The sequence below is a fragment of the Acipenser ruthenus genome, chromosome 10 (genome assembly GCF_902713425.1).
Source record: "Acipenser ruthenus chromosome 10, fAciRut3.2 maternal haplotype, whole genome shotgun sequence".
Lineage (NCBI taxonomy): Eukaryota > Metazoa > Chordata > Actinopteri > Acipenseriformes > Acipenseridae > Acipenser > Acipenser ruthenus.
In genome coordinates this window covers 52,322,443-52,336,528 of record NC_081198.1, presented here as the reverse complement: position 1 = coordinate 52,336,528, position 14,086 = coordinate 52,322,443, and the positions used below count along the sequence as shown (strand labels likewise).

The 14,086-nt window shown below is 42.6% G+C and overlaps 2 protein-coding genes across 2 annotated transcripts; one reads left to right on the top strand and one right to left on the bottom strand.

Moving 5' to 3' along the window:
- Positions 1-417: 417 nt before the first annotated feature.
- Positions 418-6,525, bottom strand: LOC117402785 (translin-like). Its single transcript, XM_034004241.3, has 6 exons — positions 6,243-6,525; positions 6,034-6,127; positions 4,484-4,580; positions 2,524-2,639; positions 2,115-2,194; positions 418-1,992 (listed from the first exon to the last, which is right to left on the bottom strand). The coding sequence occupies exons 1-6, from the start codon at positions 6,420-6,422 to the stop codon at positions 1,762-1,764; spliced, it is 798 nt and encodes a 265-aa protein (XP_033860132.2). The 5' UTR covers positions 6,423-6,525; the 3' UTR covers positions 418-1,761.
- A 1,775-nt stretch (positions 6,526-8,300) lies between these two features.
- On the top strand, positions 8,301-13,634 carry LOC117402761 (MKI67 FHA domain-interacting nucleolar phosphoprotein-like). Its single transcript, XM_034004203.3, has 6 exons — positions 8,301-8,534; positions 9,709-9,837; positions 10,339-10,447; positions 11,168-11,379; positions 11,615-11,671; positions 12,537-13,634. The coding sequence occupies exons 1-6, from the start codon at positions 8,415-8,417 to the stop codon at positions 12,687-12,689; spliced, it is 780 nt and encodes a 259-aa protein (XP_033860094.1). The 5' UTR covers positions 8,301-8,414; the 3' UTR covers positions 12,690-13,634.
- The last annotated feature ends 452 nt before the right edge of the window (positions 13,635-14,086 follow it).

Below are 14,086 nucleotides of genomic sequence, written 5' to 3'. Positions count from 1 at the left end.
CAAAAGTATATAATAGCGTTCTCTTAAACAGATACATGATGTTATTGAAGCACGTATGCATATGGCTTTTTTTAGTTTCAGATCTTTATTGGTGGAGATTCCTCAGCCTACGTTACCAGGCCCTCACTGCACAAGCTTCCTTACTTTGCATGCAATAGAAATAAAAAGGAGAGCTGTACAGTGAATCACTGCATTGCTGTGTAACAACACTGCAGCAGCAGCAGCAGAGCCCAAGCACTGAGGCCACTCTAATGCCAAGGCCAAGGACACACTGTTTAACTAGGAATTGAATACGAGATTATATAGAAGATACAGATCTTTTTTTTTGTTTGTTTCTTGTAATGTATTAAGACTTTAAATATAACTTCAGTGTTTGTTTTCTCAGAAACTGAAAGCAAAACAAGAACGAACACCAGACAAGTTATAAGTAAACATTTATTGTACTGCAGGTACCCAAACTGTTTTTTTCTGTTGACTAAAAGAGGGATTTGCATTCTTTGGAACTCGTTTCTCTCTCTTGTCATCCAAAGTTGGCACACAGATTTGCTGAGGTAAGGATATGAACAATGACACTGTAATTCTAAGGTTCTTGGGCAGTAATCAGTTTATAAACACATGGCATTGATTGATGTCTCTTTTACAAGCACATTATACAAGTTCAAAATCATACAGTTCATGTGACGAAAACAAAAACAAACACTTTGGCATACATTATAATTTCAAAAGTAGTGTTACTGCCATGCTTTTGAGGATCTAAAACAAACTAATGAAATAGAGCACATGTAAGATAAACAGGTTTCAAAGAGGGGATACGGTTTCCTTGAATGTGCTAAATACACAGTAGCCCTGCACCAAGGTGAAGTAACAAGATGCCTCTTTCTAACATGCCCAGTTGTGTAAAACTAAAACAATACAACACATGAAAGATTCTGTATCAAACCATTTAAAAAAATCTAAATGTCACTCTAGGAACTGTATCGCTGGACGTATTCTGTGATTTTGAAGTGCTATAATAGCAGTAAATGAGTGTCGTGGAAGATGACATGGTGCATGACAAAGACTCTAGAAGAGTTAGTGTGGACAATAACTACATCGTATTCAATACATGCATGCCTACAGTACATGTTTAAAGGGCTACTGTTTGAGATTAACAGGAGCATTTCTAAAATGCCATTTATAATGCACCAGCAAATCCAGACTGGTGCATCTTATAAAAAAAAACAAAAAACATTTTGAAATATGGCTACACTGAATCATTATTACAAACACACACCAGTGACCCTTGCAACACGTGCACTGCAGAGTGCTGCATCAATTGCTATTGTTTTCCAATGCACGATGAAGCTCTTGTGAGATGTAGCATGGGGTTATTGTGAAGCCCCGTGTGTTATTTGTATTCACTATCATTACCTTTTCTCTTGAACTGAAACGCAATAGGAAACACAGAGAAGAGTTACTGGTCTACTCTGGCGATGCACGACGACTAAACGGCTGCGTTCTGAGTTTCTTCTGAACGGTTTCCTGGATAACAGCGAGGCGACCATTTCAAAAACGTTCTTAACACCATTCGCAAATTACAAGTCAAATGAACAGAGCAATGTAAAGAGAATGCGTCTTTATTCTGAGAGAATGAGGCTTTATCCTAAGAGAACGCGGCTTTATCCTAAGAGAACACGCCCACCCCTTGTTTTGAATACTGGCTCCTATCGAACACAAAGCCGAGCAGACGAGCGATCGCATTCCCGGCCCCCTCTCGTGTTTCTATTCCTCTCCGCCGCTCCCCGGCTCCCTGGCCAGCCCCCTGATGGAGAGATCGTACACCACCTCCTCGATCTTCTTCACGTCGTACTTGAGCCCGTCGTAGCGCTTGCGCAGCGGGTCGTTCTTCAGGTTCAGGAGACGGAAGCCCGAGTCCAGCTCGTTGATGAAGTTGGAGATTCGCAGGGGCCGGCTGTAATCTCCCGCAGTGACGCTGTTCACAGCCAGTCTGGACTGATTGAAAAAAACACACAAAACAAACAAACATGGGGATGCTTTCGCCGCTGTGCATTACAATTCCAATGCTCTACAGCCCAGATATCAAATGCTTTTTTTCACAATTAAGAGCTTCTTACCAGCTCACTGGCCATAGTCAGAACACCCGACAGATAATCCTCAATGTCAAGGTGAAAGCCCTTTTCTCTGTTCACTTCAACTGCAAGGGAAACAAGCACAGCCATGAGAAGAGGACTCCTCACAGTACTGCAGGGCGGTCGGCACGGACTCTATTGAAATGGTAATCAGTATTTTAAAGTAAGCATAATGAAGGCATGCAAGCGCTTTTTAAAAATCATTTATGGTCTCCTGATATTACAGTGGAAAATACTAACAGAGTGATTAATAAGGCAAAAGTAGATCAAACATCACCTTTTAAAAAGAACATCATTAGAAATAATCTGATTACCACTGAGGGTGGCTGATCCTTTTACATTTAGATTAAAGCACCAATTGAATTGTATAGAACACAGACTGAAGTGAACTTACTGCCTAGTATCTGTGTAACCTCTTCTCGAGTCACTAGCGTTTCACTTTCCAGATACACAACGAAGGCTGCTAGAAAAGCCAGACGCTGTAAAACAAACCTCCAGTGCTCATGAAACCTTGAGAGAGAGAGAGAGAGAGAGACAATAAATACTCTCATTACTGAATTTCTCTCATTAGAAGAACCAACGAACACAAAAAACAAGACTGCAGCGACATCTAGAGGTACTACTGGGAATGACACTTTAATCAGCTAAAAAAACAAACACAGAACTGAGAACCACCCGCTCACCCCAATGTGTCTGATCCTGAACACACACAGAACTGAGAACCACCCGCTCGCCCCAATGCGTCTGATCCTGAACACACACAGAACTGAGAACCACCCGCTCGCCCCAATGCGTCTGATCCTGAACACACACAGAACTGAGAACCACCCGCTCGCCCCAATGCGTCTGATCCTGAACACACACAGAACTGAGAACCACCCGCTCACCCCAATGCGCCTGATCCTGAACATCTGAACACACACAGAACTGAGAACCACCCGCTCGCCCCAATGCGTCTGATCCTGAACACACACAGAACTGAGAACCACCCGCTCACCCCAATGCGCCTGATCCTGAACATCTGAGCACACACAGAACTGAGAACCACCCGCTCACCCCAATGCGTCTGATCCTGAACACACACAGAACTGAGAACCACCCGCTCGCCCCAATGCGTCTGATCCTGAACACACACAGAACTGAGAACCACCCGCTCACCCCAATGCGTCTGATCCTGAACACACACAGAACTGAGAACCACCCGCTCACCCCAATGCGTCTGATCCTGAACACACACAGAACTGAGAACCACCCGCTCACCCCAATGCGTCTGATCCTGAACACACACAGAACTGAGAACCACCCGCTCACCCCAATGCGTCTGATCCTGAACACACACAGAACTGAGAACCACCCGCTCACCCCAATGCGTCTGATCCTGAACACACACAAAACTGAGAACCACCCGCTCACCCCAATGCGTCTGATCCTGAACACACACAGAACTGAGAACCACCCGCTCACCCCAATGCGTCTGATCCTGAACACACACAGAACTGAAAACCACCCGCTCACCACAATGCGCCCGATCCTGAACACACACAGAACTGAGAACCACCCGCTCACCCCAATGCGCCTGATCCTGAACATCTGAACACACACAGAACTGAGAACCACCCGCTCGCCCCAATGCGTCTGATCCTGAACACACACAGAACTGAGAACCACCCGCTCACCCCAATGCGTCTGATCCTGAACACACACAGAACTGAGAACCACCCGCTCACCCCAATGCGTCTGATCCTGAACACACACAGAACTGAGAACCACCCGCTCACCCCAATGCGTCTGATCCTGAACACACACAGAACTGAGAACCACCCGCTCACCCCAATGCGTCTGATCCTGAACACACACAAAACTGAGAACCACCCGCTCACCCCAATGCGTCTGATCCTGAACACACACAGAACTGAGAACCACCCGCTCACCCCAATGCGTCTGATCCTGAACACACACAGAACTGAGAACCACCCGCTCACCACAATGCGCCCGATCCTGAACACACACAGAACTGAGAACCACCCGCTCACCCCAATGCGCCTGATCCTGAACATCTGAACACACACACAGAACTGAGAACCACCCACTCGCCCCAATGCGCCTGATCCTGAAAATCTTAACATAGACAAGGAATTGAGCGGCCGTTCAAACAGTTTCTTCTGAAATTGCATTTGAAAGTGACTCAAATATTATTTGAGGAGGGAATTGACCATTTGGATGAGCAGATCCAGTCTGTCAGTATTTTATTGCAAATATAAGAAAGTTAGCATCATTTTATATTCATGGGACACATTTGTCTCTTGTACCTTAAAGGGTTAAATGAAAGACTGGAGGTGCTTGATAAGCCTCACCTGTAATACTGCTCTGCAGGAAACTTAGTCTTCAGGTCTCCCAGGTGACTCCTCACTGTGCAGAACAGCTCCCGACCCCTTTGGCATTTACTAGGAACTGGGGAACAAATGAGTTACAGGCTGTGTGATCGCTGATATTCCTGAATGAGTTACAGGCTGTGTGATCACTGATATTTCTGAATGAGTTACAGGCTGCGTGATCACTGATATTCCTGAATGAGTTACAGGCTGCGTGATCACTGATATTCCTGGATGAGTTACAGGCTGTGTGGTCACTGATATTCCTGAATGAGTTACAGGCTGTGTGATCACTGATATTCCTGAATGAGTTACTTGCTGTGTGATCACTGATATTCCTGGATGAGTTACAGGCTGTGTGATCACTGATATTCCTGAATGAGTTACAGGCTGTGTGATCACTGATATTCCTGAATGAGTTACAGGCTGTGTGATCACTGATATTCCTGAATGAGTTACAGGCTGTGTGATCGCTGGTATTCCTGAATGAGTTACAGGCTGTGTGATCGCTGATATTCCTGAATGAGTTACAGGCTGTGTGATCACTGATATTCCTGAATGAGTTACAGGCTGTGTGATCACTGATATTTCTGAATGAGTTACAGGCTGTGTGATCACTGATATTCCTGAATGAGTTACAGGCTGTGTGATCACTGATATTCCTGGATGAGTTACAGGCTGTGTGGTCACTGATATTCCTGAATGAGTTACAGGCTGTGTGATCACTGATATTCCTGAATGAGTTACAGGCTGTGTGATCACTGATATTCCTGAATGAGTTACAGGCTGTGTGGTCACTGATATTCCTGAATGAGTTACAGGCTGTGTGATCACTGATATTCCTGAATGAGTTACAGGCTGTGTGATCACTGATATTCCTGAATGAGTTACAGGCTGTGTGATCACTGATATTCCTGAATGAGTTACAGGCTGTGTGATCACTGATATTCCTGAATGAGTTACAGGCTGTGTGATCACTGATATTCCTGAATGAGTTACAGGCTGTGTGATCGCTGGTATTCCTGAATGAGTTACAGGCTGTGTGATCACTGATATTCCTGAATGAGTTACAGGCTGTGTGATCGCTGGTATTCCTGAATGAGTTACAGGCTGTGTGATCACTGATATTCCTGAATGAGTTACAGGCTGTGTGATCACTGATATTCCTGAATGAGTTACAGGCTGTGTGATCGCTGATATTCCTGAATGAGTTACAGGCTGTGTGATCGCTGATATTCCTGAATGAGTTACAGGCTGTGTGATCGCTGATATTCCTGGATGAGTTACAGGCTGTGTGATCACTGATATTCCTGAATGAGTTACAGGCTGTGTGATCACTGATAATCCTGAATAAAAACCAAACCAAAGCAACTCCCTGTAGTGCAAAAGTACTCCCTCTTCGCTCCATAAACTCGACTCAAGATTTCAATTAAGATCAATAATTGCGTTCCTTAAAAACCTCTGTATATTTCCCACAATGTCTCATGATAATAATATTATTATTCAGAGCTGAGCTGCACTGTGATACTCACTGTCTTTAAACCCAGAGGCCTGATGCACACTCTGGAGCACTGTAAGAATCTCCCTCGCAGTCTGCTCCAGTCCCTGCACGACTTTTCGGATATCCTGCATGATAACAAAAATCACAGAAACTTCATAGTCACACATATTACATTAACAACAGCCTCTCTGCAGTACAGCAGCAATAAATCCATCTAGTCATTCTTATTGTAGCGGCTACCTCTCGGACATCCTGATCCGCACTGAGGAATCCCTGAATGCCGCTGAACATTTCATTAACCGACATTTCAGTGGCACGGTTTGGAAACCAGACAGAAGTCGCTGAATCAGTGCTAATGATGGATAAAAACGAGTGTATTCGATGCGCCGCCCAGACAATACGAGCAACGACAGCAAGCATGCGGCAGCCCCGAGCGGTCCTTCTCTCACCTCGTCGCTCCCATTGATGTCATAACTATGCAACGGGAAAATACACCGCGCCGTACGGGAAAGCAATGTGCCACGTGTTACAAATGTAACTGATGTGATTCATCTGTGACGATTAGATGTTTTATCTTCAATAATGTGCTGTATATTACGTCAGGCATAGGCCATCTACCTTTATTATCGTTTTCATTTCCGTCCAATGTCGTACAAATAATGAGGCGAACGACGGGAAAACGTGAGCCGAGGATATTACAGTGCGTGTCCGAGAGAGCACGCTGCATAAATGCATTACAATTACATCAATACCTTTCCATTATTCATAATTTGCCATGTAATTGCAACTACCGGTAGCCTTTAATCTCATTTGTGTTACTATATTGTTAGCAGAATGGAATTGAACAAATGGCATGCTATTATTATTATTATTATTATTATTATTATTATTATTATTATTATTATTATTATTATTATTATTATTATTATTATTTACTTCTTAGACGCCCTTATCCAGGGAGACTTACAATCGTAAGCAAATACATTTCAAGTATCACAGTACAAGTAATAATACAATTAAGAGCAAGATAAATACAATGACTTTGGTTCAAGGAAGTACAAGTGTGACAAAATACGATTCAATAATACAGCAGATAACAGTGTCAGTGATTCTGTGCAATATTGCTCACCGTGTATAATGTATTCTAAATAATAATAATAATAATAATAATAATAATGCCTTGCATGACACAAATGTACTAATGTGTTACTGATATTGACAAGATTTCACTTACATAGAGAAAAATATGTGGATGAGGAGTGAACCCTTTCTAAAACCAGTTTTGTCTCTGGTAGATACATGTAAGTACGTATAACCATGAACAAGACAAACAAGAGATCCAGTAATAATGTTGAAAGGGAAATATATCGGACATTTATTTTCAGTTATTAACATTAATATTTGTAATTCAAAATGTCACAATCGTAGAATTGATACACTATACAAAGGGCAGAAACATCACATGTTTACATCATTTTACAGAGAACAGCCTTTTAACAATAAATTCACAAAATATTGATTTTGAGGATAAAGGTGTGTTTGGTTTTCAGGTGTATCTCTAACTGTGAACCTGTAAACCCCATTACCAACAGCGACCCCTGCTGGCAGAACTTTGTTCCAACTCAAGATTAACCTCATCTCACCTCAGCGACTGCAACCCTGCCCGTTACACAAGTCTACCATGCCATACAACAATGAACGTGTAAATAAAGTTACGTGCCATTTAATAAAAAGAAAAACAAAACAAAAAATAAATAACAAAACTGCCCTACCTTTAACATCTTGAGCAGGACAGTCCGCTCTGAACTCCGCCTGCTCGGGTCTTCCATTCACTGTAAAGTATATTACTTTTGATGACATTTTTTAGAAACAGGTGTCAGAAAATCATATAAGATCTGGCAGCTGAACTGTACTTCGCAAACATTGAGACATGGATGAGATGGTCATTAACTGCTGATTAGATGCTGAATAACTGAAACACGTGTATTGTAGCCACCCTTTGTAATAGCTACAGCATTCATGAACACACGCTTCTGTAATATTCATTTTACAAGCGAGTGTGTGTTATCATACAACGTTGTTTGCTATTTTGAGTTGTATTGAATGCATTTTTTTCAATCTTAACTAAATCGAATGAATTATTAGAGGGTTTTGTGTAAAACACGCACACAACAGAAGGTAATAACAGTCTAGACGTGAAAAAAAAACCTGAAAGTACTCCTCCTCAACGAATGAGGGCGCTAGCAAACCTGCTGTAGTATATTATATTCCGGACCCAGAGTTCTTCTGTGCTGTTTGGTTGTATCAGTCGTTGGTAGCTTGTTCTGGAAGTGAGTGCAGCAACGTGGTTGAAAGGTGCCGTGTGGATTTGCAGAGCTTCAGTTTCCAAAAAAGAAATACATTTGTCAAGCAATGACCGAATCAGACTCGACGTCCGCCCCTGCGGGCAAAAATCTGCTGTCTCTGGACCCAGCGCAGGAGACTGAATTTCGGAAGAAAGTGCAAGAAGTGAAGAAAAAACGACCAAAGAAGGTAGGGGCTCTGTACAGCGTGTATCAATCTGAATAGGGGCTCTGTACAGCGTGTATCAATCTGAATAGGGGCTCTGTACAGCGTGTATCAATCTGAATAGGGGCTCTGTACAGCGTGTATCAATCTGAATAGGGGCTCTGTACAGCGTGTATCAATCTGAATAGGGGCTCTGTACAGCGTGTATCAATCTGAATAGGGGCTCTGTACAGCGTGTATCAATCTGAATAGGGGCTCTGTACAGCGTGTATCAATCTGAATAGGGGCTCTGTACAGCGTGTATCAATCTGAATAGGGGCTCTGTACAGCGTGTATCAATCTGAATAGGGGCTCTGTACAGCGTGTATCAATCTGAATAGGGGCTCTGTACAGCGTGTATCAATCTGAATAGGGGCTCTGTACAGCGTGTATCAATCTGAATAGGGGCTCTGTACAGCGTGTATCAATCTGAATAGGGGCTCTGTACAGCGTGTATCAATCTGAATAGGGGCTCTGTACAGCGTGTATCAATCTGAATAGGGGCTCTGTACAGCGTGTATCAATCTGAATAGGGGCTCTGTACAGCGTGTATCAATCTGAATAGGGGCTCTGTACAGCGTGTATCAATCTGAATAGGGGCTCTGTACAGCGTGTATCAATCTGAATAGGGGCTCTGTACAGCGTGTATCAATCTGAATAGGGGCTCTGTACAGCGTGTATCAATCTGAATAGGGGCTCTGTACAGCGTGTATCAATCTGAATAGGGGCTCTGTACAGCGTGTATCAATCTGAATAGGGGCTCTGTACAGCGTGTATCAATCTGAATAGGGGCTCTGTACAGCGTGTATCAATCTGAATAGGGGCTCTGTACAGCGTGTATCAATCTGAATATGCAATTCGGCTTGGTGTGACCGAGTCGTGCGGACAGGCCCCGTGATGATACACACTGACAACATACACTTCACATGCAAAGGGCACGGTCGTATGGTACTGAAAAATAACTTTATAGAATGTAAAGGAAACGCGATTGAGTTTCATATATATTTTTAAAAGTTGAACTTACGTGTTTAGAGAAAAACATGAAGACGAATATTTGTCAGTAATTTTAGTTAATGTTAATGTTTGTAAAGAGTACTTCGGTACTATTTTAATTCAAATGAGTTGTTTCTTCGTTTTATTTAATGTTTTTCTTTTTCAGTATGAGAAATTGACACCTGGCGTGATTTACCTGGGTCACATCCCACAGGGTTTTTTCGAGCCGCAGATCCGGATTTACTTCAGCCAGTTCGGAAGCGTGAGAAGGGTCCGGCTGTCCCGGAGTAAAAAGGTAGCCCGTGCCCGTCTCGAGCGAGCCGCTGCTGGCAGACATGTGCAGCGATGGGAAATGAGTACAGCCTCCACACTCCAGGACAGACATGCCTTTGGTATATCCAATGCTAGGGATGGCAATAAGACTCCTGTTGCATAGCAGTTTCACCCATTCCAGGGTTTACCACGATTAGCCACAGTGTGTCTTATTAAACTCGTAGTAAAACCAGCAGTGGATCAAACTGCTATGCAAAGGGAGGGAGTCTTATTTCCATCCCTGAATGCATTTAGACATTGAACTTGCACTTGTGGCACCAGCATAAGAGAAGTGTCTTGTCTTACTGTCTCCTTGCAGCTACTCTGTGGTATTATTGGCATGTAAAGTTTTACTGGGACATTTCTGTTTCTGGCGATTGAATTGGCTGCTGGCTCAGCCTTAGCATTGGATTTGACTGAATTAAGTCTTGCAGTGAACATTTATTCAGCTACAGTAACTGTGCATGTATTGTATGTTCTGCAGACTGGTCGCAGTAAAGGCTATGCGTTCGTGGAGTTTGAGTGTGATGAAGTAGCAAAGATCGTGGCAGATACCATGAACAACTACCTCCTCGCTGAACGACTCCTCAAATGTGAGTACAGCAGGGATCTGCAAACAGTAACTGAAGCCAAGGCAGCAAGATCAAATGTGAGTACAGCAGGGATCTGCAAACAGTAACTGAAGCCAAGGCAGCAAGATCAAATGTGAGTACAGCAGGGATCTGCAAACAGTAACTGAAGCCAAGGCAGCAAGATCAAATGTGAGTACAGCAGGGATCTGCAAACAGTAACTGAAGCCAAGGCAGCAAGATCAAATGTGAGTACAGCAGGGATCTGCAAACAGTAACTGAAGCCAAGGCAGCAAGATCAAATGTGAGTACAGCAGGGATCTGCAAACAGTAACTGAAGTCAAGGCAACAAGAACTTTTATGCAGGCATATTTTACACAAGCTATGCACCCGGAAAATACAAAATTAGACCTTTAATTGCAAGGTACTGTGATGTGCTTGCAAGACCACACTATTTCTAGCAGCAGTTTTTCTAAGATGAAATTCTGTAGTTCTTGCTCTTGGAACAGCACTGGGAGTGATCACATATCGGGAGACACTCTTTCAAGATCACCAAGACTTCTCAGGAATATCACAGTTCCACTGATCAACAGGGTAGCCATGGTCAATACAATAGCTCACTGTTCTCTGCAACTCTCAATGCGACTGTCTAGTCAAATACTGATGCCTGTGTGACTATCTGTGTTAGTGATGTGCTGCTGTGTGTCTGATTTGTTTTGTGTGTGGTTTCTTTCCATTACATAGGTTGTTTTATCCCCCCTGAGAAGGTGAATCCAAAGCTTTTCATTGGAAGTCAAACCCAGTTTAAGAAGCCTTCCTTCCCGGCTGTTAAACGCTACAACAAGAAACGAAGTGTCCAGGAGAGAAGAAAAATGACAAGCAAGCTTTTACACAAAGAAACACATTTACGCAAAAGGCTGGCACAGAAAGGAATAGACTACGACTTCCCTGGATTTGTGAGTCCTCCGTTCTTAATCGTGTCTGTTATATATTTAAATAGACAAAATGCATTTGACTCTCAGTACCTGCTTAAGTGACACATTAGTTTCTCTATGGAATTGTTACACACTGTATTCATGTTTTTTTTGTAAACTTAAATTAGGTAGTTAATTCTCACAGTGGTTTTTGGTTAACTTTTTTTAAAAGAAGCACATTTTGATTTATGTAATGTTGTTTTCCTATGTCCAATAGGCTGCACAGGTACCTAAAAAGAAGGCGGCTGACATGAACACATCCGTCGGCAGTCAGGTGTGTTTGATCAGGACTGTTCTTGAGAGGAGCTCTTTCTCACTTCTAGGTTATGTTACTGACTACATTTGCATGTGTCCTGACCTGTTACATTCAGAATGGCTGGGCGGAGATTAAACTGTGGATTAAGCTTTGGTACAAGAAGCGTTTCCACATACTGCAAATGTAGTTTATTGCATTTCCAGTATTGATGCAGGGATGGGAATAAGACTCCTATTGCATTGCACTTTAACCCATACAGTGTGTATAAGTAATAAGATCAGGTGTGTCTTTTTAAACTGACAGTAAAAGCAGGAATGGATCAAACTGCTATGCACTGGGAGGCTCATTTCTATCCCTGCGGTGCCTGATTGACTTCTCTATTGGCTAGATCCCACGTGTACAGCTCTGTTAAACTTTGCATTTGATTCTGTTCGAAGAGGATTAAAGTCTTGATAACCTATTTTTTCCTATAGTGATGCACTTTCATGCAGTGTTTAACCCTTTAAGGTACACACAGAATTGAGCAGATCCAATCTGTCAGTACATTTTTAAACCAAGTTCCGTGCCCTCCTGCTTTATTTAAATGTCCAAAGTAAATGTCCAGTTTGAAATGAACTGTTATGTAACATATTGAATGTGTGACTGTAAAGTTGGATGATGGAAATGGAAATGTACCTATTCCTGATGTGTCATAAAATGCCAACAGACATGGTATTGGACATTTAATTCTGTCGAACGGAAGTGACATGTTATCCCAGTGGGTTTTAGACTGTCACATTTTTATGTGATCAGTATTTATCAGTTGCGTAATTACAGTGCAGTCAAATTGTGCTATTGTGTTCTGCATTGTGTAGGTTAAAGAACTCTCTTTGTTTGTTTGTAGGATCTTACTCCAGTCTGCACACCCACTGTAATAGAGCGCAGGAAATCAATGAAAATTGAAGAAGGCGAGGAGGACAGTGACACTGAAATCGTCATTAAAGGCATGCCTGCCCCAAAGAAATCAAAAAACAAAAAGAAAGCGAAGTCATCCTGAACAAACTAAACCAGAACAGCATAAAAACAGACTGCCTGCTAGGAAATGAGATTTCAATGACATACTAATTTGGACCCATTTTCAGCAGCACTCGCTGCTTTTTTGAAACAAACAAAAAGTAAATCCCTTTGTATAGAAATGCTAGATGTTGCCTCACCAGGGGGATGTGATGTGGTGTTCTGTGCATTGAGAAAGGACAGCTGGCTTTAACCTTGGGTCACCCTGAAAATGCATTGGAGTTTGCAGACAGGGTGTAAAATACTTTACAAGTGCAGCAGTTCCTGTGAGCTGGATTTGTTGAGTGTGTTATTTTTTTGTTTTTTTTAATTGAGCCATTTTCCTGTGTCTGATGCAAATTCTCTTCTTTCTGTGGAGATGTGATGCAGGACATGAGGTGAATACAGCCTCTAAATCAATTGGAGAATCTGTTGAGTTATTTAAATAGAAAAACCCATTTTACTGGAGGTGGGATGATGCAAGCAAAATGTGTCCCTCCCCCACTCCCTGGCTCCCGCTCCAAAAATGTTGAAATAACATAATTTTGTTAGTCAAGTGTATTTAAAGGGAATTGTTTTTCTTTTGTTTGTTTGTTTTTGTCTCTCATCCGACATTTTACTTGTATTCTGGTATGTAAAGGGTACGTTATGTAAGATACAGATATCATATTAAAGCAAGCAGAGAGAGTACAAATAAATAATCTCATAGTCACAACGTCACTTAACGCAGTCTCCTGGCAGCTAGCGAATCACTCAGAATCTCCTGAGCGTCCAACCCATTTCCAGACACTGCTAATGTTGTCTTCTCCCTCCCTTAGCACTATACAGATGGTTTTTATGTAATCCTCTTCAGGATTTTATTACAAGCTTGGTTAGCCTAAGTGTACAGGTAACAAGCTCGGGTGTCTCTTATTAAACTTGTATTAAAACCAGGAATGGATCAAGCGGCTATGCATTGTGGGAGTCTTATTGCCATCCCTGCCCTTCAGGGACTGCATGGCTTTGGACCGGTGCTTGTTTTGTTACTCCTGCCCCTACTCTGAGTTATCCCAATACTTGAGAGGTTTATACAGTTTAACATTACCAGAGGGTTGCTATCAGTTAGATATGCATGTCAGGTGGGGGGCAGTTGTCTTGAAGCTGAAGAAAGACTGGTGACAGAAGTACCGAGCCTCTGACTGTTACAAGACAAGGTTTCTGAACCAAACGAGGATTGGTCCTGATATGGCAAGCATTCTTTTAGCCTCCAGGATCCCTCCTGCAACAGGTCCCATTGGGGTAAAACAAACATCAAACAGACACTGCTTCCTTACCCTAGTGCACTGTCATCCAGAGCTGCAACGAGAGATGCTCAACTGGCCTCGAGCAACGACCACAAGGGGGCGCACCAGATTGTTTATT